The 25,976-nt window shown below is 48.1% G+C and overlaps 8 protein-coding genes across 8 annotated transcripts; 4 read left to right on the top strand and 4 right to left on the bottom strand.

Annotated features, from left to right (window-relative positions):
- Positions 1-62: 62 nt before the first annotated feature.
- Positions 63-2,078, bottom strand: Bathy04g01660 (predicted protein; the record flags this gene model as incomplete). The annotated part of the gene is made up of 1 exon (XM_007513490.1): positions 63-2,078. One exon carries the CDS (start codon positions 2,076-2,078, stop codon positions 63-65), a length of 2,016 nt encoding a protein of 671 aa, XP_007513552.1.
- A 315-nt stretch (positions 2,079-2,393) lies between these two features.
- Positions 2,394-4,550, top strand: Bathy04g01650 (predicted protein; the record flags this gene model as incomplete). Its single annotated transcript, XM_007513615.1, has 1 exon — positions 2,394-4,550. The coding sequence occupies one exon, from the start codon at positions 2,394-2,396 to the stop codon at positions 4,548-4,550; it is 2,157 nt and encodes a 718-aa protein (XP_007513677.1).
- A 388-nt stretch (positions 4,551-4,938) lies between these two features.
- Positions 4,939-5,547, top strand: Bathy04g01640 (early light induced protein-like 6, chloroplast precursor; the record flags this gene model as incomplete). Its single annotated transcript, XM_007513654.1, has 1 exon — positions 4,939-5,547. One exon carries the CDS (start codon positions 4,939-4,941, stop codon positions 5,545-5,547), a length of 609 nt encoding a protein of 202 aa, XP_007513716.1.
- A 153-nt stretch (positions 5,548-5,700) lies between these two features.
- Bathy04g01630 (predicted protein) lies at positions 5,701-6,663 on the bottom strand (the record flags this gene model as incomplete). Its single annotated transcript, XM_007513345.1, has 1 exon — positions 5,701-6,663. The coding sequence occupies one exon, from the start codon at positions 6,661-6,663 to the stop codon at positions 5,701-5,703; it is 963 nt and encodes a 320-aa protein (XP_007513407.1).
- A 310-nt stretch (positions 6,664-6,973) lies between these two features.
- On the top strand, positions 6,974-8,299 carry Bathy04g01620 (predicted protein; the record flags this gene model as incomplete). Its single annotated transcript, XM_007513634.1, has 1 exon — positions 6,974-8,299. One exon carries the CDS (start codon positions 6,974-6,976, stop codon positions 8,297-8,299), a length of 1,326 nt encoding a protein of 441 aa, XP_007513696.1.
- A 93-nt stretch (positions 8,300-8,392) lies between these two features.
- Bathy04g01610 (predicted protein) lies at positions 8,393-9,481 on the bottom strand (the record flags this gene model as incomplete). Its single annotated transcript, XM_007513680.1, has 1 exon — positions 8,393-9,481. The coding sequence occupies one exon, from the start codon at positions 9,479-9,481 to the stop codon at positions 8,393-8,395; it is 1,089 nt and encodes a 362-aa protein (XP_007513742.1).
- A 343-nt stretch (positions 9,482-9,824) lies between these two features.
- Positions 9,825-11,453, bottom strand: Bathy04g01600 (isocitrate dehydrogenase; the record flags this gene model as incomplete). Its single annotated transcript, XM_007513374.1, has 1 exon — positions 9,825-11,453. One exon carries the CDS (start codon positions 11,451-11,453, stop codon positions 9,825-9,827), a length of 1,629 nt encoding a protein of 542 aa, XP_007513436.1.
- A 569-nt stretch (positions 11,454-12,022) lies between these two features.
- Positions 12,023-25,933, top strand: Bathy04g01590 (ubiquitin-protein ligase (Tom1), putative; the record flags this gene model as incomplete). Its single annotated transcript, XM_007513752.1, has 1 exon — positions 12,023-25,933. One exon carries the CDS (start codon positions 12,023-12,025, stop codon positions 25,931-25,933), a length of 13,911 nt encoding a protein of 4,636 aa, XP_007513814.1.
- Positions 25,934-25,976: the final 43 nt, after the last annotated feature.

Here is a 25,976-nt window from a genome sequence, read left to right as displayed (position 1 = left end):
AGATATTTGTGATTTTATGTACGAAAGCGCTGAAGGTGTTTTCTATTCTAAAATACATGAGTTCAGAAGTAAAACGATGCTACTGCTCCTCCGGACGACGACGCCACCGCGAGGCATCGACGCGCGTGGCCGAACGCTCTCGGTGCGCGCCGCGTTGTTCCGTTGTTGGTATTGGCGTCGACGCCGCCTCGTCGGCCCCGTTGGCCGACGGCGATGGAACGTCTCTGCAGTTGTTGCTGCTGCGGCGGCGGCGGCGGCGTTTGTGGAGCGGCTGTGTTTACTTCCTCGTCGTTACTTCGGTCGTATAATCGTTGGTTTCCGTTTTCCGTGCGTCTTTTACGGATCACGTCTTGGTTCGCCACGTCTTGAATCAAATTCTCGACGGCGTTTCTTCCCAAGCCGCACTCTTGTAAAGCGCGAAACAAGGAGTTTTTGGTATCGCCGCGATCGATGCGGAAACCTAAATCAATCATCCATGAGGCGACTCTTCGTATACTCGCGACGTCTTCGCGTTGGCCGTGGGCCCAGATGACGTGCGAGAACGTGCGCTCGTTTGGATTGACGTCGTAGTCTTCCATCATTTCGCGAACGACGCGTTCGGCTTCGCCGGTGTCGCCATCGGTACAATACGCCGCCACCACGGTGGTTAAAGGCACCACGTGCGGTTTGATTTTATACTCCTCCATTAACGATTTACACCGCTCTTCGGCCATCACCGGGTCGCACGCGCGCGCGTAGGCTTTGGCGACGGAGGCGATGACGAACGAATCGATTTTGATTTTGTTTTTATCTTTGCGCATGGCGGTGAGATATCGTTCGGCGTTTTCCGTGTCTCCCGAATTCGCCCAATACTCGAGAAACATCGTGTACGTTTGAACGTCCGGTTTTACGCGCATTTTCTCCATATCCCACGACCCTCCGCCTTGTAACTCTCTGAAAATAACCTCCGCCGCTCGAGGATTGCCCGATTTCAAGTACCCTTTCAACAGCATGTTGAAAATTGGTAACGACGGCGCCACGTTCGCCCATCGCATTTTCTCCAGCAGTTTTCGTCCTTTCCCGATGTCGTCGTTGTTGCAGTAGTAATCGATGACCATTCCGTACGACGCGGCGACTGGTTTCGTGACTAATTTACTCGCCATCTTCTCTAAATCGTACTTTTCATTGTTCCATCGTTCAATCACGGTCTCCGCTTCTTCGGGATCGTTGTTTTCTATGCATCCTTTTATGAACGCGTTGTAAGTCCGTTCCGACGGCACGACTAAATGCTTCTCCTCCATAATTCGCAACGTTCGATAAACCTTTCTATATTCCCCGTTCCTCGCGTACGCGTTGATAATCTCCGGATGCGTCGCTCGATTCGGTTTCGCTATTTTATCCTTCATCCCTTCCATATCCGGTCGATCGCACAAACCAATCTCCTCCACCCACGAATCCACGAACTGCATCGCCTCGTCCGGTTGATCATTTTCGCAGTACCCGTGCGTGATTGCGTTAAATATAGCCGCGTCGCAATCAAACTCCACTCTGGCTTCCTGATTGAAAATCTCTTCCGCCTCCTTCGCTTTATTCTGTTTCCCGAGCGCGCAGATCAAAGACGTGTACGTCTTCATCGTCGGTCGATGGCCGGAATCTTTCAGTTTCTTCAATTCATACCGCGGGTCGTCGTACGCGTATTCTTCTAATTTCGTTCTTGCAGTTGTCTTTTCTGTCGTCGTTAAACCTTCTTTTTCTTCTTCTTCTTCTTCTTCGTCCTCGCGAGACCAAGACGACGACGACGACGAAGCACCACCAAAACCAGCTTCTTCAAAATCCCTCCTCTTCGCCCGTTGTCCTCTCAACCGCCCTTTGTCGCTGTTGTTGTTGTTCTTATTCCTCGTTCTCGTCGTTAAACTCGTCTTCTTCCCGATCGTAATCATCCTCTGCGTCGCTTTGTGCACCGCAAAACACGACGCGTTTCGCGCGCATTTTCTGCATCGAAATCGTTCGTCGTGATACGCTAAGTGCGATTTGTCCTGCGGGTTTCTTCTTTTCTCTTCCAAAAAGTCTTCCTCGTTCTCGTTCTCTGTCTTCTTCATCGGCGTCTCTCCTCCCCGAGGACGATCTCGTCGAGGGGACGACTTCCGCTCGTCCAGCATCTCTCTCCTCTCTCTCGCGCTCTTTTCTCTCGTCTTTTCCCTTTGAGACGATATCTTTTTTGCTTTTGCTTCATTTAGGTATTTAGGGTGTTAGAGTAAGAAGTTCTACTGCGTAAGTGCGCATCTCGTACTCAAATTTTGCTCGATGAGTGCTTCTTTCGTACTCGTCAGTCTGTACGGCTTACTCTTTAAGTAATTTGTTTTTCGAGAGCTTTCAAGTGCTCCATTATATCCATATCTTTTAACAGACTTAAAATGTTGCACTCGAGCGTATCTGTCGTCGTCGGGGCATCCTCGGTGGTCAGAGCGCCCGGCATTCCTCGTCGCCGAGAAGAGAAAAGCAGTAGGAGTGACGCCGCGAGTAAAGGATGCGTCATCGGTCGGTCGTCGTTCGTTGGAAGGTGCTCGACGTCGTCGTCGTCGTCTCGTTCGGATTATCTTTCGCACAAGCGGCAGAGGAGGAGTAGGACCAAAGTGAAGACGACGGGCGAGGGCGAAAGGAGTCGCGACGAGAATGCGAAGAATAAAAACAGAGTTTGGAACACGACGAAAGGAATCGCGGAAACCGTGGACGACGACGCGGAAGAAGAAGAAGAAGAGTGCGGAAGCGAAGACGAGGAGTGCCAGGAAATCGCAGACCACCTCAGGCTGAAATCCGGGGTGCTCTTGGACGACGTTTTACCGATCGGGACGCCGATACAAAAAGTAGCAGTAGAAGAAGGCGAAGGAATGAGAGTAAACGGAGGAGGAGGAGGCACAGAGGTGATGGTGGATCCAATCGTGCAAGAGCAAGTGGAGCGGGCGAACGAGAAGCGGATCGATCGAGGGTTGGGGCAACGCAGAGCGCTGTCGGCGGAGACGAGGTCGAGACCGTTCGTGCCTTTAGGAGGGGAGGTGTTGCACTTGGCGTGGATGAGAGAGTACGACGAGACTGGGAAGTTTACCAAAGAGGAAGGGGAGGCGTATCGGGAAACGATTAAGAGTTTGTTGTCGCACTATACGACGCCGGCGTGGAAAGTGACGAGCGTTTTGGACGGCGTCGCGAGAGGGTGGTCGGACGTGGTGTTGGATTTAGGCGCTGGGTTTAATTGTCGTTTGCAAAGACACTCTGAGTTTGAAACGTTAACGCTGAGTGGTCCCGGGCGATTGCAGGATGAAATTTCGGCGCCGATTAAACCTTGGAGTTGGTTGTTGCCGACCAATTGGTTGGCGGATATTCCCGGGAAAGTATTTTTGATTCAACATTTCGTAGTCAGGTTAGACCGAGAAACCTTCGCGGAAACGATAGACAGAGAGACGTTGAATGGAGAGTGGTTGACGTTGAATGGAGTGGCGGATAAAAATAGTGCGCACGATCCGAGCGAGATTGTCGCGGACGCCGGCGTGGTTTCCAACGATTTACAGCGGTCCCGGTCGTTGTTCGAGGACGTGGACTTATCGAGCGACGCGAACAGTAGAACGGCGTTGAGACAATTAGAAGCCGCGAGGCAAGCGTTAGCATCGAGAGTCATGTCCAGAGACTCGTCGTATTTCGAAGACCCGTTGACGACGACGTCGAGTACGAAAGGCGCGTCCAAAGAAACGTTTCGAGATAGCGAATTGGATTGGGAAGTGGGCGCGTTTGCCGGCGCCAGTCTCGGAGACGGCGCGAAGATTTACGTCAACTATCAACTCGACGAGGACGGTGGCACGCAGTGTTTAGTCACTGTCCCACCGGGGAAAGAAACTTTCGATCGCGCCATGCGTCAAATCCAACGCTTGACTATTATCGAGCAGTATCGATTGCTGATTCTCTCTCGATTACCGAAAGCCAAAGCAAAACGACAAGCGTTGGCGCAATTGCAAATCCAATACGATACCGTTTCCTCGGTGTTGAGAAAATCGAGAGCGTCCAACACGGATTACCGCAATCAACAAGAAATGTTAACGCAAGTCGCGGACCTCGAATCCGCCGTCGCCGACGTCGTAGCGAAAACGCGCATGCTCGCGCTCTCCGCTCAAGCGTACCAACAAATCATCGAGCTTAAATTTACCGAAGCGCAGTTGAAACGATTGAGCTATAGCGCTCGATTCCTTCCTCTCTTCGTGAAAAAACGCTTAGACCCGGCGCTATCCACCATCTTCTTTGCCTCAGAACAAGCCGAAATCCTCTCCGCGGCGCTCTCCAGAACGACAAACTTGATCCAAGCCGCCGTCGAAGTCAAACTCCAACGCCTGAACGAATCCATCGCTTTATACGGTTTAATCTTCACCGTCGCCTCGGTCGGGTTGGGTTTATTGCAAGCCTGGAGAATCGGCAATTTAGGCTGGCTCATCAATTTCACCAAAACGTGTTTCTTAAAGACCATGGCGTGGATATTATCGAACTTTGGCCATCTTTTCGAACACTTTCACATATACGGGTTGGCGTAAAAGGAGTGAAAAATCAGCTTTTCGGCGGTAGCCTCGCGGTAAAAGGAGTGAAAAATCAGCTTTTCGGCGGTAGCCTCGGCGGCGGGAACGACAACAACACCAAACCGAGTTTCACATGTACATTGCGCGCGCATACCACACACACAAACACACAGAAAGACAGACAGACAGAGAGAGAATGAATGTAAACATCGTTGGTTTGTAATAATACTACTCTCTGGTAGTAGTACTACGCGGTATGCTTCAAAAATACTTCTTTTGTAAAGAGCAGGCAAAAAATCTGTCTTTTTCGCGAGCGTTCTGGGCCACGAAAACGACTACGTCACACGTGGCTTTAACTACCTCACTACTCCTCACGCACGTAACACTAACAACAACACTAATCAAAATGTTTTCTCTCTCTGCCGCTCAATTTGCTTCCACGGCATCCTCTGCCTCTCTCCGATCGTCGCAAAAATCGACCAAGAAATCCGTTCGCTCGTCTTTGATGATCGTGAAGAACACCGCGTCGATGGACGAGATGGATTCCACGACGACGTCATCATCATCATCCGACATGGTTGACATCGACTCCGCCATGCAACGCGCGGAATCACCGACGATGAACAACGGACAAACGTACTCGGAAAACAAACCGGAAACGTTCAAGGAAATAATGGGCTTCGCCGGGTGGGCGCCCGAGGTGATCAACTGCAGAGCCGGGATGGTGGCTTTCGTTGCCGCCATGGGGGCGGAAATGCAATCTTACAACCACGAGACGTTCGGCGCGCAATTGCACGACCACGTGTTTTCCCTCGTTTTTGCGAGTTTATTGATCACCGCGGCTTCGTTTATGCCGTCGATGCAAAACGCGGAGAAGTACACGTCGAAGCCGTCGTCCAAACCGTACGGGATTTTTACCCCGGAAGCTGAAATCACGAACGGCAGAATGGCCATCATTGGTTTGGTCGCCGCTACGGTCGCGGAGAAAGTTATGGGCCACGGGATCTTCGCGTAATTAGAGTTCGTATAAAAACAAAATATCATTTAGTAAAAGTTCTTTTTTTGTAATTACTGCTGGCTACAATTTGTATATATCTATTGTTTCATCATCATCTTTATCTTTCCCTCGGTTTCGCCTCGAATGTCGTTCTTTTCGTCGACGTGAAAATTAGTTCGTCTTCTTCGTGTTTCCCATCGGAGCCGCATCGCTACTACTCGAATCTTCTGGATCCTTCCCGGTGACTAAATACTTAAGCGCGTTCCTCACGATCATTCGCGCCCAGTAGACGTTCAACATGCTCGGAATCGGCAGCGTGGTAAACGCGACGATTTTCTCCCCGACACTCAACGCGTTCCAGGAGCCAAAAATGAACGCCTTCAACATCAAAGGAATCACCAACACTCGGACGCCAAGAAACAACGGAATCCAGGCTAACCCGTTCAAGACGTAAAAAGCGCTCTTTTCTAACTTGCATTTCAACAAAAACCATCGAGTGCTCATGTTCAAATTCGTCACTTCGCTCACGAGAAAGAAATTGACGAAATAGACGCACCGCCCGGCGAGAACGGCGTACGGCCAAATGCAAATAGAAAACACGTGATGGACGATGAATAAATAATACGCCTTCTTGCCACCGTACGTGGCCTGTTGCCCTTTCGGATCTTCCAACATCACCGCTAAATCCCACGCCATGTACCCCAAACTTAAACCGCACGCCCGAACCGTATCCAACGAAGCGCGATGCACAAACTTCGTCCCATCGCCACCATCAAACGTCAATATCGCCGGCAACGCGAACAAGGTCACGAAAAACGCCGGAAAGTACGTGTCCATGTTCGTGTGCCAAATCTTCTTATCCGAATCAGACACGCGCGCCCAATACTTTCTGAAAATTTTCGGCGAAAGCAACACGCTCGATACCGTCGCGCACAGGCAAAAAGTAATCGCGAACAACACGTACGCGAAAAATATGCTCGCGACTTCTAAACTCGTGTCATTCTTTCTCAATTTTAACGACGGTAAAACCTTCGTCAGTACCATCGCACTTTTTCCTCGAAAGTGTTCCTCCACGAACAGTTGCACCGGCAGTTTCACGTGCCGGTCGATGTGGTCCAAGATTGTGTTTCCCATTTTAAAGAGTACTCCTGTTGGTATCATTATCGATGAGTTTAAAAGACTCACACCTTTTATGCGCGCGTAATACGTGACGGGCTCGATGCTCTCTGATATATTCTCTACCAGTCTTGGAGGAGCGCAAAACCAGCGCGTCTTTTATGCAGAGAGAGAAAGAGAAATTTGCTTTGACTTTCCCAAGAGTTTAATTTGTCACAACACCTCACGGGAAAAACATTCTTCACTCTGAACCGTCGTCGGGGAGGGACAGAGAGAGAGAGAGAGAGAGAGAGAGTTACGACGACGACGACGCAAAGTTGATTGATTAATGCGCAATCTTGAGAAAGGGAAAAGAGCGTTTTTATTTCTGGTTCAGCGTGTATCATCACAACAACATAAACAACAACACTTTAACACCTTCAGCAGTCGGAGCAACGCAAAGAGGATGCCGCCGCCGAAAAAGAAAGAGGAACACCTACCACTCACGGCCGCTCGGTTCGGCCGAGTGAAGAATACTCTGAAAATGGGCATCGTTGGTTTACCGAACGTCGGGAAGAGCAGTTTGTTCAACCTTTTGACGAAGACAGCGCTCGCCGCGGCGGAGAATTTCCCGTTTTGTACCATCGAACCGAACGAGAGTCGGTGTCCTGTTCCGGACGAGCGATACGAATACTTGTGCAACCTGTGGAAACCGCCGTCGATGTACCCGGCGTTTTTGCACGTGACGGATATAGCGGGGCTTGTTCGCGGCGCGAGCGAAGGCGCGGGATTAGGCAATGACTTTCTTTCGCACATACAAGCTGTGGATGGGATTTACCACGTCGTGCGAGCGTTCGATAGCGACGAGGTGATACACGTGGACGACTCCGTCGACCCAATACGTGATTTAGAAACTATCAACCACGAGTTGTGCGCGAAGGATTTAGCGGCGTTGAAGAGAGCCATTACGGACGAGGAGAGAGACGTGAAGAAATCAAACGGGATGAAATTGTCTCAGCTTTTTAAGGATACCATGGCGAAAGTCGAGCAGATGTTATCGAACGATTTACCTATTCGGTCGGGAGAGTTTAGCACTCCAGAAATTGACATGATCAAAATGAAACTCGGGAATTTGATCACCACGAAACCGATGATCTATGTTGTCAACCTGACGAAGAAGGACTTTATTCGGAAGAAAAACAAATGGTTGGTAAAAATTCACGCGTGGATTAAGGAGCATGGCGGAGGGACGATGATTCCAGCGTCAGTCGAATACGAGCAAGAAGCGTTCGATATAGGCGAAGAAAATTTAGAAGCGTTTGAAAAAGAAAACGAAGGCGCGAAGTCAATTTTGCCGAAGATGATAGTTCAAGGCTACAAAGAGCTGAATTTGATATACTACTTCACCGCTGGCGAGAAAGAAGTGAGATGTTGGACAGTGCAAGAGGGCGCGTTGGCGCCGCAAGCGGCTGGGGTGATTCACACGGATTTTGAGAGGGGCTTCATCAAAGCAGAGGTGTGCTCGTTTGAGGATTTCAAGTCAATCTCAACGACGAATTCGATGGCGGAAGTGAAAGCCGCCGGGAAGTACAGACAAGAAGGTAAAACTTACGTCGTTAAAGATGGCGATATCATTCATTTCCAATTCAACGTCACGGCGGCGAAGAAGAAATAAGAAGAAAATTAAAACGCATGCATAAATAATATGAAATAAAACATACACACGGCTAAAAAGACCCCCTCTTCTATGACTAATTATTTCATCTCTCTACTGTTGTTCGTTGGCTCGAACGCTCGAGACTAACTTCAATTTTGCCGCCGCCATAGCGTTGTGCTCGTCCAACTGTTTCGAGTACTGATTAACCTGGTTAAAAATCAAATACGTTTCCAATCTGCTCGGTTCGTTCTGCGTTCTCGTGTCTGGATTTTCTTCGCTCAGCGGCGCCAGCCCGCTCTTTTCTCTCTGCGCGTTCTCCGCTTTCCTCTTTTGCAACCACACGTTCTTTTGTTGCTGCAACCGATGGTTCGCTCGATGATAATACGCCACTTTTTGCTGTTCGCTCCCTAAATCGTCCATTGACTCGCTCAAAAACTCCAAACTTTTCGTCGTGAACGTGTTCGCGTTCAAGTGTAATCGATTCAAATCTTCCTCGGTTAATTTATTCTCGTCTCGTTCAATCTTTCCGTCTGCGTTCGCGTCCAACTGCTTCATCATCGCGCTGACCAACACCGAATTACTCACCACCATCGGTACCTCCTCGATTACGTCGCTCCATTTCAGTCCTCGATCCTTAATCTTGCTCGTTTCAAATTTTCCGTTCACTTCTTTGTGCGTCTTCAAAAACGCATCCGTCAAGCGAATAGCTTTCAATCCAAACTGGCCATCCGAATCGTTCACCGTAGGGTCGTAAATTATACAAACGCACCTCTCAATACTCTCCGCGTAATCAATAAACGTTTCGATCAACTCTTCGGTAAAATACGACCCCATAGTCGTCGATTGGTACCACCCGACTGTGTTATTGTCCACGTTCACCTCTCGCAACATTCGCATCATCTCCAACTGATAATGCGCCCCTTCTTCCTCCTGAATGTCTTCGTTAGTGTTGTTATTCTCCGAAGACGATTGCGACGGAAACGGAAACGAACTCGTCACCTCTAACGTCGACCCGACGTCCAAACCGAGCAATTGTCCCGTCACTAACGACGGTTGCGAATCTCGCGCGTGCTTCGCGATTTGCAGAATCACCGAGCCGTCGATCTGTACCGAATGCAACGGAGGCGTTTCCGGGACCGATGCTTTTTCCTTCTCCGCCGCGGGTTTCGACGCCAACGCCGCGAACGAAGAGGACGACATTTTATCTCTTAATGCTGCTGTTGCTCTCGATAGAGAGATTCTTTTTCTTCTTAAGTCTAGTTTTGTTTCGTATACCTCTCGAAAGATGAGGATGCGATGAGGAAAGCCCTGATTTTGTGGCGCTTCAAATGTGTCACAAATGATGGAAAAAGACAAAACAAGAAGAGAAAACAGAAACTACTTTTTCACTCTTTTATTAGTACTGGGTACGTTTTCTTTTATATAAATACGTGTGTGTGTGCGCGCGCGTGGTCATCTCTCTCTCTCTCTTTCTCTCTCTTTCACTCTTTTCTCGGGTCGATTTTTTTTCTCTCTTTGCGTGTTCGCTCGCTCGTTCGTTCTTTTACGCGCGGTTCTTTTTTAACTCGTTCGCGACGCGATCGATGAATTGTTCGGTCGTCGCGCCGGACGGGCCGGATAAATCTCGCGTCCCTTTACCTTCGCGGAAGAGTTTGTGCATGATGTTTCGAATGCTCGTGGTGAAATCGACCATTTTTTTGTGGTTTTCTTTCGTGTCGTGGGTGAAACTGGCGTGGTTCATGGCGCCGATGAGACCTTCGACCATGCCGAGTGGATTTAAGCTCGTTTCTTCGCCTCGTAAGCGCGCTTCGTCCATATCGGTGACCGTGCCGTGAGAAGCTTCGAATTCTTTGATGTACGTGCCGTCTGGAGCGACACCGACGAGGTTGGAGGTGATGAAACCGGGTGATTTGTGCATTTGCGCCAACTCGTCGGTCAAGACGTCGCCGTCGTAGTTGTGCGCAGCCATGCCAAAGTTCCCTTGGGTCCATTGGACCAATTTCATCGTCGCGGCGTCGGAGAGGAGATGCACTAACTCGGCGTCTTTCTCGGCGACGATCTTTTGCGCGATAAATTTCGCTTTGAAGTCGCTGTCGTAAACGTCTTTCATGATTTTCCAAAACGGTTCTTGCCATTTGAAGACGGTTTTCTTCGTGACCACGTACGGTTTTACGCCAGCTTCTAAACACCTCTCGAAGAAAAACTTGGCTAAATTGTGGACGTTATCGTACGCGTTATCGTACGTCACCACCGCGGAAATTTCGTCTTTGCACTCTCTCTCGTCCACCACAATCTCCTTCCCGGCGTCCGGCCCGTCCTTCGGGATGAACGTCGTCTTCAACGTCCCTCTCCCAACATTCTTCCATCCAGCCGCGTACTCCCCGCCCACCGCGTGTCTCTCAAACAACACCGGACCTTTATACCCCAACTCAATCCCATCGATATGAATCGTATCCCTAGAAATAGTAATCCCATTCCACCCTCTTCGCATGGCGCCGTTCGGCGACCCCCACGTCTTCTTCAACCCGAGTCGCTTCACTTGGTCCGCCGTCGGCGTAATCGTCGGCTCTTTAAATATCGCTTTCAACTTAAACCCAGCCGTAACGACGTCTTTCAACACCTGGTCGTTCGTCTCGTCCCTATTTTTCGCGCTCAAATCAAAATGTTCCCACTTTGAAGTATCCACCGCGGGCGCGATCCATTTTTCCTTGACCAGGTCCATCACGTATTTCGTCATCTCTTCGCCTGCGACGTACACCATCGGCGCGGCGACCAAGAGTTTTTTTTCAGAAGAAGACGCGTACGATCGCGCGATCACGCTCGACGCTTCTCGAAACCCAGATCGACGGCGACAACCAGTCGTAGCACTCGTCGCAGTCGCAGTAAAACACCGAGAGGAAGAGGAAGAGGACACGTCGTGAGCACCGCGACGCCGAGTCCACGTTCCCGAAAACGAAGTCATCGTCGAACCGTTATTACGATTGTTGTGATTGTTGCGCGAGAGCGGCGGCGTTGTTTGCGCGAAGGCAGAAGAAGAAAAAGACGCCGACGACGATGCGACGAGGGTAACGATGCTCTTCGTCGCGTTCGTCCTCGTTTTCGATGATAACGGTGATGATGATGATGTCGTCGTCATCATCTTCGCAGAAGCAATCGCTCTTCTCGCCGCCATGATGCTCGAGAGTGTATAAAAGTTGATTTTTTTTTTGCGCTTGTTTTTTATGAAAACAGAAGAGTTTTTTGAAAAAAATCGCACTACGATTTTTTTTGCAAAACAGAGCAAAAAGCGCCATAAAACACTTTAAAAACGACCACTACACACGCACACGCTTTAAGTTTCTTTGCGCGCTTTTCGCGTTTGGAGATTTGTTCCTTTTAAAACTCAAAGTTGGGGAGAAACGACTCTCTCTGCTCTTTCTCTCTCTCTTTTTCTCTTCTTTAGCCGCGAGAAAAGGAGCACATCGCGACGAGAACACCGCGAGAAGAGCACAAATCATCATCAGAATACGGTTATATCATCACATCACGCAGAGAGAACATTTCACGCAGAAGAGAGATTTGAGTCAAAAGAAACATGGGGAAAGTGGCGAAACCGGCGCGCACTTTCGACGCGGTGCGCGTGTTCTCTCTCATCGCTTTTCTTTAAAGTCGTTTTCTTCGTTTCGTTCTTCTTTTTTCTTCTCTCTCTGACGGCGTTTTCTCTCTCTCTCTCTCTTGAAACACAACGAACAGTCCCCGCGAATGTCGGCGTTGATTGCGAAAATCTTGTCGTACACAACAACCGACGACAAAAACGCGTTGACGACTTTGGACGAGAAGGACATGGGGGGAGAAGAAGAAGAACGTCATGTTCACGATCGCGTCGTCGATATCTCGAGCGCAATCGCGGACGATTTGAGCCCGCAATTCGTTTGGCACTTGGGGAAAGGCGAGTTTTTACACTGGGTGGATGTGTTTAACGCGTTTGACTCGTATTTGTCAAACGCGACGAGTGGTTTTACGACTACGACGGCGAAAAAGGATTCAAAAACGCATTTTTCGGCAACGAGGATAGCGCACGAAGCGGCGCCGAATTACATCTCCAAGACAGACGTGTGCTCGTTTTTGATCGCGTGCGGGGAAGGAGCGAGAGGCGGGGATGGCGGAAGCGGTGAAAATGCCGAGGAGGGCGTAGACGACGACTCGCGACAAAGACGAGAACGACGAAAGAGGGATTCGATGAAAAGGAAGAAGACGTTGCTGTGGATTTTGCGATGTACGCGCGCAATTTTAGACGAGTGCTGGAATAAGCACGTGTACAATTCGTTGGAACAATTGACGAAGCTTTTACATCACGAAGATTTTGAAGTCGCGTACGAAGCGCTGCTGACGATTCACTCGGTTGCGAAGAAAACGCCCGGCACAAGAGTGAATAGGTTTGTGCCGTGCGATGGGTTGACGATGCGGTTGTTAATTTTGGCGAGAATGAACGATTACGATGAGAATGAGAACAAGCAGAAGAACGAGAAAAGAACAGAGGTGCAAAACTCATTTCCAGATTTGAAAGTTGATTTCCTATTCGGCGTGGATAACGAAGACGGCATTCAGGACGGTCAATCTTCTGTATTCGACGTCTTAGACGAATCCAATGTCTCGCGCATGTACGAAATCGTCGAGAGTATCGAGGAAGGAGGTGAAGTAGATAGTAGCAAACCCGAATATGCCGTTGAAGCGGTCATAGATAGCCGACTCCGCGTCCAAGAAGAAGGGTTCAATAAACGGACTAAACTTCAAGAAGAAGTGTTTAAGAAGCTCTGGACTCTTCGATGGTCGTCGTTTGCAGCGAGAGATGCGCAAACAAACACGCACTACCTAAAAGACGCGCGAGTAAACGTCGCAAACCTCGCACTGGCGACTCTACTGCAATTCGGCGATTCAACGGAAGATGTTTCGTATGATCGCAACTACACTCCCACAAAAACGCCGATTCCGTCACAGGAGATGAGGCGACTGGTTTTTCAGACGTCAACGATGCAAGAAAAGGCTTCGGAACTCGTTCAACAACTCGACGATAGAATAACAAACATTAAGAAAAACAAACACAACAGTAATAGCGAGCCGCCGCTGCCGTCTTTAGGAAGAGGAAGAGGAGAAGACGCGGGGAGTGATTTTAGTACCGACGCGTCAGTAGCTGCATGGGCAATTTCGGCTCTTGTAAACGAACGAGATACATCTTCCGCAGCCGTGGAAGTTTTGCGCACGCACAAGTCTGCAACGATCTTGGAGAATTTATTCACTATTTCAGTGGAAAAACTTGTGAACGCGCCAGACCTTTCGAAGAAATATTTCGATACGGCAACGGACTCTCCAGAAGAGAGAGGAAGAGGAAAGAAGTCGACTAAGAAAAACACGGGAACAGAAGAAAGTTTTCGGTATTTTGACATTTCAAACAGCGAAAGCATAGAAGCATCTACCCTTGCCGAAGCAGCTTTCGCACTTCTCGCGAATCTTAGCACGATTGCGACAGGCTGCAACGTATTACGCGATGCAAACGCGCTCGAACCGCTCTTGAAGTTGTTCGAGCACGAACGCAGCGACCATATACCTTTCGTAGCTATATTTGCGCATTCGCTAGAAATGATATTAGATTATAACGCGGATTCGAATAGAATATTTCGTGAGTCCGGCGGCGTTGCGTTACTGTGCTTGAGGCTACGCCAAGAAATTGAAACGTCTCTGAAGGAATACGACAAGATTTGCGAATCACTCAGAAGCGCGGGCGCTTCGATGAAAAATAGAGAGAATAAGAACGATGCAAAGTTATTGTCTGTCGCTAATACTGATTCACATGCGGCGCCAGGTTCTGGCTCAAAGCGCAAGAAGTCGCACGTCACGTCAGTAGATGATGACAAAGAAAGTACTCCATCACAAAGACGGAAATCTGGCGACGGCACCAGCGTGGATATTGTTGAGAAAGCCACAAAGGGAGAAGGCCTAACAGCGAATGATGTCGTTCTACCGAGTTACGTCGCCTACAGCCGCCGCGTGTTGATAAAAGCGTTAACACGTGCCTTGGCGTTTGCAATATTCGGTCCAACGGTTCCTCAGGATGCTTACGCAGCTGGTCTTGATGGTCCCAATGGGCTCAACAAAGCTATGCGTCTGGTTTTTGATAACGCTCAGAAATTTGGGGGAAGTGGCGTGACAACATTCGCTTCTTTAGTAACCGATTACCTCAACCATGATCCAACGTGCTACGTCAAACTCGAAAGTGCGGGAGTTTTTGATGCTTTATTTAGCGCGTTAGAAAATGAATCCATCGCGAATAACTCAAAAGTTTTGTGCGTTGCGCCTCAAGTCATATCGGCAACGTGTCTGCACAAAGATGGGAAGAAGAAAGTAATCAAGCGGGGCATACTGTCAAAGGTCATGTGTCCAGCTTTCACGAAGCAAATTTATCAAAAAGCTTTGAGTGCCCCAGACGTAGCCACCGCGATCGGAACGAACATAGATGAGTTATTAAGACACGTGCCTGATCTTCGCAAGGACGGCGTAGAAATGCTCCACAAAATTTTTGACGAGATCCGGAAAACGTGCGAAAAGCGCTGCGAATACTGCAAAAAATCACCTCATGCATCAAAATCACCCGTGAGCGCTTGGCGAACGTGTCTTGCCGTTCCAAAAGATGATACCAAAGGTGAAGCCAAAGGTGAAGATGCGGAGATTAGAGTCATTGAGCTGTGTTCGGAATGCGATATTCGCAAAAAGCCCGAGGAAATGGCCAAGCGCGGATGGCTCATACTGCCACCTTTACCAGATTTAAACTCAGATGACAAAAATAATGCGGAGTCAGGAAATAACTCTTCGTTACATAGATATCATCATAACGAGCGCAATAAAGCAGTAGTAGCGCGTGGAAAATTTCTTCACGACCTCATTCTGCATGCGACGCGTCTCTTGGAAGGTATCGTGCAGACAAATGAGCTCGTCCATCGTTTTTTAGCGTACAGACCAAATTCCAACTCACAAAGTATATTCGAGTCGAATCTGAGCGGAGTTGAAGTACTTACTAAAATTTTTGTCTCGAATAATCTGCCAAATATGTTTCCAACATCGGTTGCTGGGAATAACTTTTCGAGTTTACTGCGTAAATTGGCATTAAGAGTCCCAGAGGATTTCTGTTCTGCCTTTGATGCGGCGTTGAATTATGTTTTGATAGATTTTGAAGCGAGAAATAAAGACTTCAATGAGTCCGGACTGAGTGAAATGTCTAAGTTGGGGGAAGTCGATAGCGAATGCAGAACTGATCGCTTTCGCGAAATGAATTCCATTTGTAAACGTTTGGAGAATGCCACAAACTTCTTTTCGACGATGATCCGAACGTTTCCAGTAGCTTTGGGCTCCTTTTATCAAAGGCTTCTCGATCTTTGTCGCGCTCACGGTGGCGCACTCTCTTCCATCGACTTTTTAAGGGGTCACTTAATTCTAGTGGACGGAGAAGTTAAATACGACGATTCTACAAGCATTGCGGCGTTTCGGAACGCCGAAACGGCTCGATGGACGCGGGAATCGTTCCAGCGGCTTAAAGGAGCCATTGTCAGTGCATTTGTCATCATAGCACGACCGGCACCCGCGACTCCTTCTTGGATGCGTTTAAGTAGAGAGAAATCTAAAGTATACGAGAGGACACAATGGACCTCCGTGGCAACAATTTTGTTGCAAATAGAAGACATAATGTTTCAGAGCTACGAAGAAATCGCGAAAGTGAAAAGAGATGTTCGCCAATACATCGATAAGAGACAAAATTTGCAGTTGGGTGATGGTGATAACTTTCCATGCACTTCTCTGTTCATATTCAGCGAAATTGAAGAATATGTACGCGTAGTTACCTCCGTTCTCGGATACTCTACTGAGCGCCGAGATAAGAGCCGTCGAGCCTTTGCCCCGGCAATCGTTCTCGCACGAAAATATGGCATCATTGATCTTATTTCGCGCGCTATTCTACCTGAAGTTATAGAACTCGGAGTTTTATTAACACGTGTTTCTGTCACGGAAACAGAAATCGTAAAGGCGCCGCCGAACGGGCAGATTGTGGATGCGTGTCTGCATAGCGCAAATATCTGCATCTCTACCATAATTTCTTTCTTTGAGAAATTATCGAACCTCCAAGCGTTTCCAACAATGATTACTAGATGTGAATTATATACAGCGGCATCTATTCCGATAACAGTGGACTGGGAATTATTGCTTAGTAGACTTGGAGAGCTCGGCGATGAAAGCGACGGCTCCAAGAACAAATCGAACAAATCGAAAAAGCAGAAAAGACATAAGATTGATTTTGAAAATGCAAACGACTGCGATTATTGGGTGAAAGAGCTCGAGAATCGCATGATGCAAGACGGCTGGAATATTCTTGGCCGCTCTTTCCGGGCGGCATACACAACGGAGGAAGTCTCTAAGCGATTGGGAAAATGCAAGATGCCTGAAGATTTGGGTGTTTCTTTGCACGAAGAGTGCGCTCACGTCGCATTTACAATTGAACGCGCTATATCTCGCGAATTTCATGTAAACGAAGATGGAAAAATTGATGCTATTCAGCCCCAGCTCTCATCGGTGCTTTACGCGAAAGATGTGCTCGTCAGAATCTTCAGAATACTCGCGCGATGCTTTCGCGGAACGCAGCAGGGTGGAACGGGATTCTACGAACGAGGATTGTGTGAATGTATCGAACACAACGATATAGCTAAGTATTTGGACGAAGGAGAAGGCAGACTGAGGGAGCAGTCCTTGCTCCGCGATAAAGCTATTAATGATGTGGAAATTTCGCCGGAAACGTTGCAGCTCATCGTAGAGATGGGTTTCTCGGCGCGCGCTGCTCAAATGGCGGTAATGCGACTACGCGAAAGAAGTCGCACCGAAGAAATCAACGCGGAAACAATCGCTGAATATTTGCTTGCGCACCCGGAGATACAGGAAGAAGCAAACAAACATCAAAACTCGAGTAATGCTGCAACTGATACATCCGATGGTAAAAATGACAAAGTGGCAAAATCAAAGAAAAAGATAGGTTCTCCAAAAATGAGGAAAGACTCTTCATCTGGCGAAGACGATTCGCTCTCTAAGCCTTTGGAGGAGCGTCTGAGAGAGCGAGTTCCAGAACTCACTGAATCTCTGTGGAAAATTCTTTGGCTAAAGACACATAGTGTGGCACTTGTAAAATCGAACATCGAAGTTTCAGCGAAGGATGAACAAGAATGTGAGGACGACTCTGCTTTGCTCTTTGAATTTGTCGAAGTGGTTTGCGATGCCTTCCTCCTCGATGTAAACGAAGCGAAAATAAACGACATCCGTCGCAAGTCTGTCGCTAAAATTATCATGAAGTCACCATTTAAAGGGTTTCCAGAAGCGCACGTCACGAACGAATTGCTCAGTAAGTACATTGAAGCGTCACCTGCGAAAGAGTTGGGTAAGTTAGGTATACCACTGTATAATGATGTGTTGATAGATGCGATTGTTGGGATCCAACAACAAGCCATGTTGCTGCTTTGCTCGCGAGATTCAAACTTTCGAGAAATTTTCCAAGAGATGAATGGATTGGCAGTTGAAGACTACTTGAAAAGAATCGAGATACTTGTGGAGCACTCGCACGTTTCACTTTCAGGTCGCGAAAAAGCAACCAATATCGTTGCCGCATCACCTTTGTGTCGCTTTCGGAAGATTGTTCAAACGACCATAATGGTTCTACACATGTACGCTCAGTGGCTACCGGCAGAAAGTGGTATGTCCTCTCCACTAAATGGACCATTTTCTGATGCTAGCTCTCTTGGTGGCAATGTTAGCGCGTTTGCGAAAGAGATAGGTATAATCGGCGGCCGACCGTTTGGTTCTGTCGCCAAAGCTGAGCAAAAACGCATCATCGAGTCGCTCGATGCCATACTTCGATTTTATGCGTGGGCGCAATCGCCGAATGTCTATGAAAAACAGATGTATTCGCCGCCGACTATCAGTCCTTGTATTCCCACGATTTTTGTCGATAGCGATGCTGCGATTGAAGCGACGAGGTGTCCTCTTACGAGAAAAAAATTGCACGAAATTCGTCAACCCGTACGATTAAAGGATAAAACGTACGAAAAGAGCGCGTTGCTTCATAAATATAATCTATGGTGTGCAATATCTGGGAGTTCAACTCTCGAAAGCTACGATCACGTGCGTCTCCTTGGCAAGGATATTCCAAATGATCATAAGGGCCCTTTTAAGACACCAGACGGAGAAACGCACGACAAGGTCGAAGTAGAAAAAGCACTCGTGACTTGCGATATCAAAGCTGCAAACTTCAAGGCCAAGTTTTACAGTAAGGTGCCTAATGCCAATAACCCAGGTACATGCGCTCCTCAGATTCAAGCCGCGTTGACACTTTTGGAGCATTTTACAAAATCCTATGAAAACGTGACAACTTGGCTCAGTAATAATAAGCGCAAAGAAGCACCAAATATACTTCTACCCAAATTGTGGGGATGCGAAGTTTTGATGCTGCTGAGATCGCTCCCGCAACATTCGTTCATTGCGTTCACCAACTTGCTAGCATCGATATTTCGCCATGTCGCAGAGGACCCAAACACGCTGCGCTACGCCATGGAATGCGAAATAAAAAAATCGCTTGAGGCTGCATTCCATTCAAGCGATGGCGGTATGGTATCGGCATCCGTATTTCTGACCTTAATGTCTCCGGTGATGGCTCGAGATGTGCACACTTTCTTCGTTGCTTTAGAAAAGTGTGCATATTGCGTACCGGTGCCAAATCCAAAAGAGAATAAAAAAGGTGAATTGCTCATTCTTCCGCGTTTTGAAACAGAGAAGAAAAATGTGAACGAATTGGGGACGGACGTGTCAAAAAACACAAAGGTAGAAAAAATCGACCGAGAATCGAACGAAGGAGATAGAATTCCACCGCCGTCAAAATCGTTTGTTCAGCTTGTCCGTACACTCCTCAAGGTCGTCAAGGGAAACACTGTGGCTGATTTAAAGCTTGCCTTTGCAGATGGCCCGGTACCGGCACCGGAAACTCTCACCACGCCGAATTCTTCAAACCTGGTCCCACTGTTTCACACTCACGATCGCTACGAAGAGCCGTACGGCCGATCAACGGATATCCATGCCATCGCAAAGGTTAAATTTGCTTTGAGACTTCTGTCAGAGTTCATAGAAGTACACGCTGCTGCTGGTGCGGTCCTCGTAGAGCTCGATAAAAGTGATGCGTCTGTTGGAGGGGTTTTGACGCACACGTTTTGCAGATTGATCTCAAAGGAGACGACTTCTTGGAATGAGAAATTAACGGCGCTGGGAATACACGAGCCGCCAACGTGTCCAGAGCAGATTCCTTCCGGCATAAACGGTTATAAAAACAATAGTTTTCCGGCTTGGCAAGGAGCAGAACGTGCGGCGCATTTTCTAGCGACGTGTACGATTCGCGTTCCGGGCTGTCGAGAGTTATTCTTCTCAATTATTGCTCAATTACTTCAGAATGATTTTACTGTAGTTTCCGGCTCGTACAAGTCGCAGAGTAGTAATGCGCGATACCAAGGACATCTTCGCGCTGCTCTGGATATTCTCGCGACGATTGTGGCGCATTGCATGCCTTCGCGATCAGAATCTATAAGGGACATATCGAATAAACTCTCTTCTGCCAATTTTCAAAATGGCGAAACACTCGCTGCAATGCACCGCCACAAAATTCTTCCGTTGCTTTTGAAATCTGTAGAGAATCACTGCGTTGATGAACTGCCAGGCGGCAATCGCCCTGAGCTCGGTATTCTAGACGCCACACTTACCGTCATAGATAAATTATCGAATGTGTACGAAAAAATGTCGAAGGAAATCCCCGCATCTGGAGATCAAGATAAGGGGCGGAATGGTCAGCGTCCCCTCGAACCAAGTCCTATCGCTGTGATCGATGCGGTGCTGCGCGAAGATGATGAGAATGAGAATAGCTATCACCAGGAGGAAGAAGATGCTATGCTCGCAGATGAAGAAGCTATGATGGAAGACATGCGCGCAATGGAAGATGCGGAGCTAGAAGAAGCAATTTACGAGGACATGACGACAAGTGACGATGACGACGATGCCGGTGATGAAGAAGCAGGTTTCGAAGTAGGATCGGAATCTGACGATGCTTCAAGTGACTTAATCATCGATGGAGATGACTCTGATGATGGTGAAAACGGCACCGACGATGATGATGCAGGAGATGAAGAGGACGATGGCGAAGATCACCTAGACGACTACAGTGATGATGAACTCGATCCCGAGGACGAGAGAGAGATGGAGAGGCTTGTAGAGCGCGGTATGATCGATGAATATGCCCGAGAAGATGGAGAAAGCTTGGTTCCAATCGGACTAGCCGAAAGTGATGGAGATGATGCTACCTCCGCAGATGATCCTGAAGATGGTTATACAGATGAAGAAGGAGAGGAAGATGACGAGGAGACGGAAGAGGATGAAGAAGGTGATTTTGAAAATCCGAACAGTTTTATCGATGAGGAGAACGTTGCGATCGGTCCAAATGGCGAGGAAGTGATGAGTCGCGATCAAAGTGGCGCAAATATTGCGCGTATTGGTGGCTCTGTGCGTGATACTAACCGTGATGTGGGCGTTTCTTTTCTTGATGACGCAGTGTTTGTACGCAATCCCGGCGGCGCGTTCAGAAGAGGTGGGGGTTCATTTCGCGGGGAAGCTGCTGATCCATTTTTGGCTGAGCAGTTTCAAGGTCCCCGCATGACGATAAATGAGGTGGTCCATCGAGCTCATGAATACGGAGCTAATGAAAGGGGGAGGAGAGAGAGAGAAGGGGAGGAAGCAGAAGAGGAGGAGGAAGATGAAGAAATATTCGTTGGCAACGAGGATGATAGCGAATTGGCTGACGATGACAGCGGGTTTCACAGCGATATCGAATTATCCTTAGACTCTGGTCTTGGCCGTGTCATGCGAAGAAGAGAGCGAGAAGGGGATGGTAATAACAACCGATCGAGTCCTACTAACTCTTTAGACGTTGGTTTAGAGTTAGAGTTAGAGACTTACGCGGATTTGGAACCGACCGGGCTTCCGGAAAATCCCATCCAGCAGATGAACGTATTCGAACTTACGGTTGAAGATCTTCGTCGTCTTGCGAATGGAGAGTATACTCGACGAGAACGAGAAGCCTCTTCGTTTGGTGGTCCCCGTCGTGAAGACACGGGTACGGCGTACATTACGAATATGGATGGTGGACGAAATATTCGAGCGAGACTCAGATCGCGATTCGGCGAACGATACCTTTGCGAATGCGAGGATGCACAAGGAATGGGGATATCGAGAAGACATCTACCGTCACGGCGGGCATTTCCTGATGCGCATCCTCTCGTAGTAAGAGATGATTGTCCTAATGTTACCTCATACGCCATTGAGATGAGATGTGCTGCAGATGGTGCCACGTCGAGCGTTCCGCCTATTGCCCAGTCGATTTGTGTTAGAACTAGAGTAGATGATATGCCGAATGATGCTTACATTCGCTGGTCTGCTCAAATGATTCGTGAACACAATGTAACGACGGGTCCAGATGGTCAGCGGTATTGGCAACAAATGCATTTACGTGTCAACAGTTCCAATACAGATGAATTTGCACATCGATCGGCAAATATGCCAACGCCTATCGCGGACGCACCTCCAGATGTTGTGAATAGAATGCGAGATGTTTTGCGAACATTGTCCAGTGATTTTGCGAGATTTGCTCGATCATCAGGAAACCCCATGCTTCAAGGTGCTTCTTCAAGTCCAGATAATCTTGATTCGTTTGATCCCTACGGCTTTGTTGATATTAATGGCGAGCCATATCTGACCAGGAATCAAATACTGTCCCCCGAGGCTGGCGGCGCGTCTAGAGGTGAAAGGCACCAAGAAGATATGGGCAGAATTAACGTCGATTTTGATGGCACCGGAAACGATCTTTTATCTATGAGTGGTGTGTTGATATATTGTGGAAATCTTGTTCTGAACGGCGAAGTCGATCAAGACGCTCTTGGAGAAACGGCGATATCTCCTGAACCTGCTTGGGATTTGAGTGGTTTACGCGCAAGACGACATGCCTGGACGGATTCAGCGAGGTCAATTCTAGGAAACGGATCAACCGCGCTGGCACCAAATGCCCCGTTGACTAGAAGTGAGAGAAACTTGGTTTCAACGTCGATTTCAACGGTCTTAAGAGCGCTTACTAATGAAGGCTTGCGCACGAGCGAACAACAGCAACAACAACAACAGAGGAGAAGTGTAGAGCGAGATAAAAAAAAGGGAAAGGAAAGCACGGACAAAACACCGAGAGAGACGGAGAAGGGGAAAAGCGGCGGATCATCTCCTATCGGCAGTATGGAAAAAGAGGAAGCACTCAAAAAAGATGATACTGCTCGTTCTAATACTGAGAACGGTGAGGTAGATCTCTCCATTTTCAATGACGACGCTTCTTGGATACCGGAAGCGATGGAAAAGCTCTCCCTCGAATCACCGGATAAAGCATCGTTGAACGCTTTGCCAGAGAATATAAAAACCGAGCTTTTACGTTATAACGTAATTGTGAAACGTTTAAATGAATCGCCTCCGAAAGAGTTGCATCAAACGCGGAATTTTGATGAGGTGGATGCGACGTTTTTAGCAGCCTTGCCGCCAGACATTCAAAAAGATGCGCTCTCTCAGGCAAAATCTATACTTGAATCTGCGAGATCGTCGATGTTGCTGAATAGAAAGCGAGCAATTGAGTCGAAAAAAGTGGCGCTAGACCGCGCTGAGAAACAAAAGAAAGAGGAGCTGCTAAAAGAAAAAAACGAGGAAAAATGGGCACAGTCAAAAGAAGCCTTGGATATTGCAAAGAGGACCTTGAAAATCACCCCGTATCGAGTTGAGATGCCCGATTTGACCAAAGAAGATGCGCGATGCCTTTTAATCTGCGAAAACTTATGCAGAAGGTTTCAAAAAGAGTCCTACCAACGCGCGCTTTTGAGTTTATCGACGTTTGCTGTGTGCAGAGATACATTCATAACAGAAATATGGTCGATGATTGACCCTGTTTTATGCCAATCAGATACGTCCTTGTCGGTCCTTCGACAATTAGATGTGAAGATGGATCGATATGGATTTGTTCACAGCGAAGCTCGCGCTCGACGGGCTCTTGCTACAATGCACTGGCTCACACAACACCAGGGGAAGTTTAGTAGTCGGCTACCTTCGATTTCTGCGACGACGGTGTGTGGTTCACCCATGGGTATTACTGTCTTTGAACGTCTTTTGGAATCTCTCAGTAGTCCGGTGGCTCTCAAACACCCGGGATCTATGCTAGCGAATCAGCTCTTGATCTTGAACGAATCTTTTCGCGCGACAAAGATATCGAAGATCAAAGGTCGTGCCAGTGAAAAACATCTCGATGAGAACGTAAACCAGGCTAGATTGACGTTTGACAAATTGAAACCCCATCAACTCGAACCGCTGGCGAAACTTTTGGACGCGCTCTCTTTCATCAACCAAGGTCGCTTCGGTAATGCCGTTCTTTCTCACGTCAATTCACTGGTGCGTCACTTTGCGACGGCTTCTCAGAAGCAAGCGAGTGTATTGACGGATGCGCTACTCAAACAAGCAAAGATATCGAGAGTCTTTGCGGAGACGCAATTAAACTTATGCTCGACAGGTAATACTGATACGCATATGTTACACGCTGGGTGCGATTCAATCCTTCGAGTCGTGCGAGCGCTCGCGCAGTTGACAAAGCAGCGCGCGCAGGGCGCGAAGTCGGATAAGAGTAATTCTGGGCGACGGGTAGTGCCAGATACTTTTGCGGGAGCATCCCCCATGGATGCCTCCCAAAAGCCTTCAACGATGAAAGTTGGTGAAGAATCAAAGGATGAAGAAGCGCCGGGTGAAAACGCACTTTTAAAGCTTTCCGAAGCTATGAAACCGGCGTGGAAAGCGCTCTCTACTGCCGCGCAAAAAGTTGAGGCACTCGTCACGCCACACAAGCCTGGTGCTGCTCCTCCGCCAGCTCCACTCGCTATAACAGCGATGCTTCCAGCAGTGGAGGCGTATTTTGCCCTTGCCGATGCGCTGGCGCCAGATCAGCTCGAGGAAGTCTCTAAAAAGATGGCAGAGAAGCAACAAGAACGAGATGAAGTGGCATCTCCGGGAAATGCCGACCAGACAATGAATGCGACGAGCGCTGCTGCTGTCAATAGAACCGCAAATAACACGCCGATGAAATTGTCCCAACCCTCTCGAGCGTCAACTCCTGGTTTACTTCGTGCGTCCAGCGTCAAGTTCACTTCTAATCTTGGATTAGATGCATTACTCGAAAATACCACCATAGCAGAAGAGCTGAAATCAAGACTATCCACCGAAGCTTGGAAGTTTGCCGAGAGGCATCGTGGCGTCATAAACGCACTACTTCGACGGAACCCGCAATTACTGACGACGTCTTTGAAAACTTTACTCCGAACGCCAGCATTGGTGGATTTTGATGTTAAACGGGCACACATTCAACTCAAACTAAAAAAGGAGAAGGAAAAATACGTCTCCCGTGGAACATCAAAGCTCAAAATTCGCAGATCGCATCTATTAGAGGATTCATACAATCAACTGCGGGCGCGAACGCAAGAAGAAATGAAAGGTCGCATGCAAATCGTCTTTGCGGGTGAAGAAGGGATCGATGCGGGCGGTTTAACGAGAGAATGGTATCAAATCCTCGCGCGAGAAATCTTCAATCCCGATTGGGGTCTGTTCCAACTCGCTCCGAGCGGCGAAGCGTGCTACGAGCCAAACAAGCATTCCTCGATTAATCCGGAACATTTAAGATATTTCCGTTTCGTCGGTCGATTAATTGGTAAAGCTTTGTACGACGGGGTATTACTCGACGCGTATTTCACGCGACCAATTTATAAGCATCTCCTCGGGCAACCGTTGACGTTTGAGGATATGGAAGGCGTCGATCCAGACTACTACAAAAATATCAAATGGATGCTTGATAACGATATCGAGGGTGTTTTGGATTTGAACTTCAGCGACACGCAGAATTTTTTCGGGGAAACGAAGACAGTGGACTTGATTAAAAACGGGCGAAACGTTTCGGTGACAAATGTAAATAAGCTCGACTACGTCAACTTGATTACGGCATTCCGAATGACGGACGCAGTCAAAGATCAACTCGAGGCATTCATAGAAGGATTCACTGAAGTAGTTGATCGCGATGTTATCGGTGTTTTAAACGCCAGTGAGCTCGAACTTCTCATTTCCGGTACGCCCGATATTGACTTGGACGATTTAAAGGTGAATACGGAATACCACGGTGGTTATACGGCTACGAGTCCGCAAATTCGCTGGTTTTGGGAAATCGTGCGCGAGATGAATGTTGAAGATCGCGCGCGCTTGCTGATGTTTTGTACCGGTACGTCTAAAGTTCCACTCGATGGCTTTGAGAAGTTGCGCGGTATGAGTGGTTTACAAAAATTTCAAATACACAAAGCGCAGGCAAACGACCCGAATCAATTGTGCACGGCGCACACGTGTTTCAACCAATTGGACTTGATTGCCTACGATACCAAGGAGGAATTAAAAGAAAGATTACTCTATTCTATACGCGAAGGAAGTCAAGGTTTTGGTTTTGCCTAGTTCAGTTTGTAAACAAGGTGATGAATAAAACAATACGCGGTGC

Source organism: Bathycoccus prasinos (genome assembly GCF_002220235.1).
Source record: "Bathycoccus prasinos genomic : Chromosome_4".
Lineage (NCBI taxonomy): Eukaryota > Viridiplantae > Chlorophyta > Mamiellophyceae > Mamiellales > Bathycoccaceae > Bathycoccus > Bathycoccus prasinos.
This window is presented reverse-complemented; position numbering and strand designations above follow the sequence as displayed.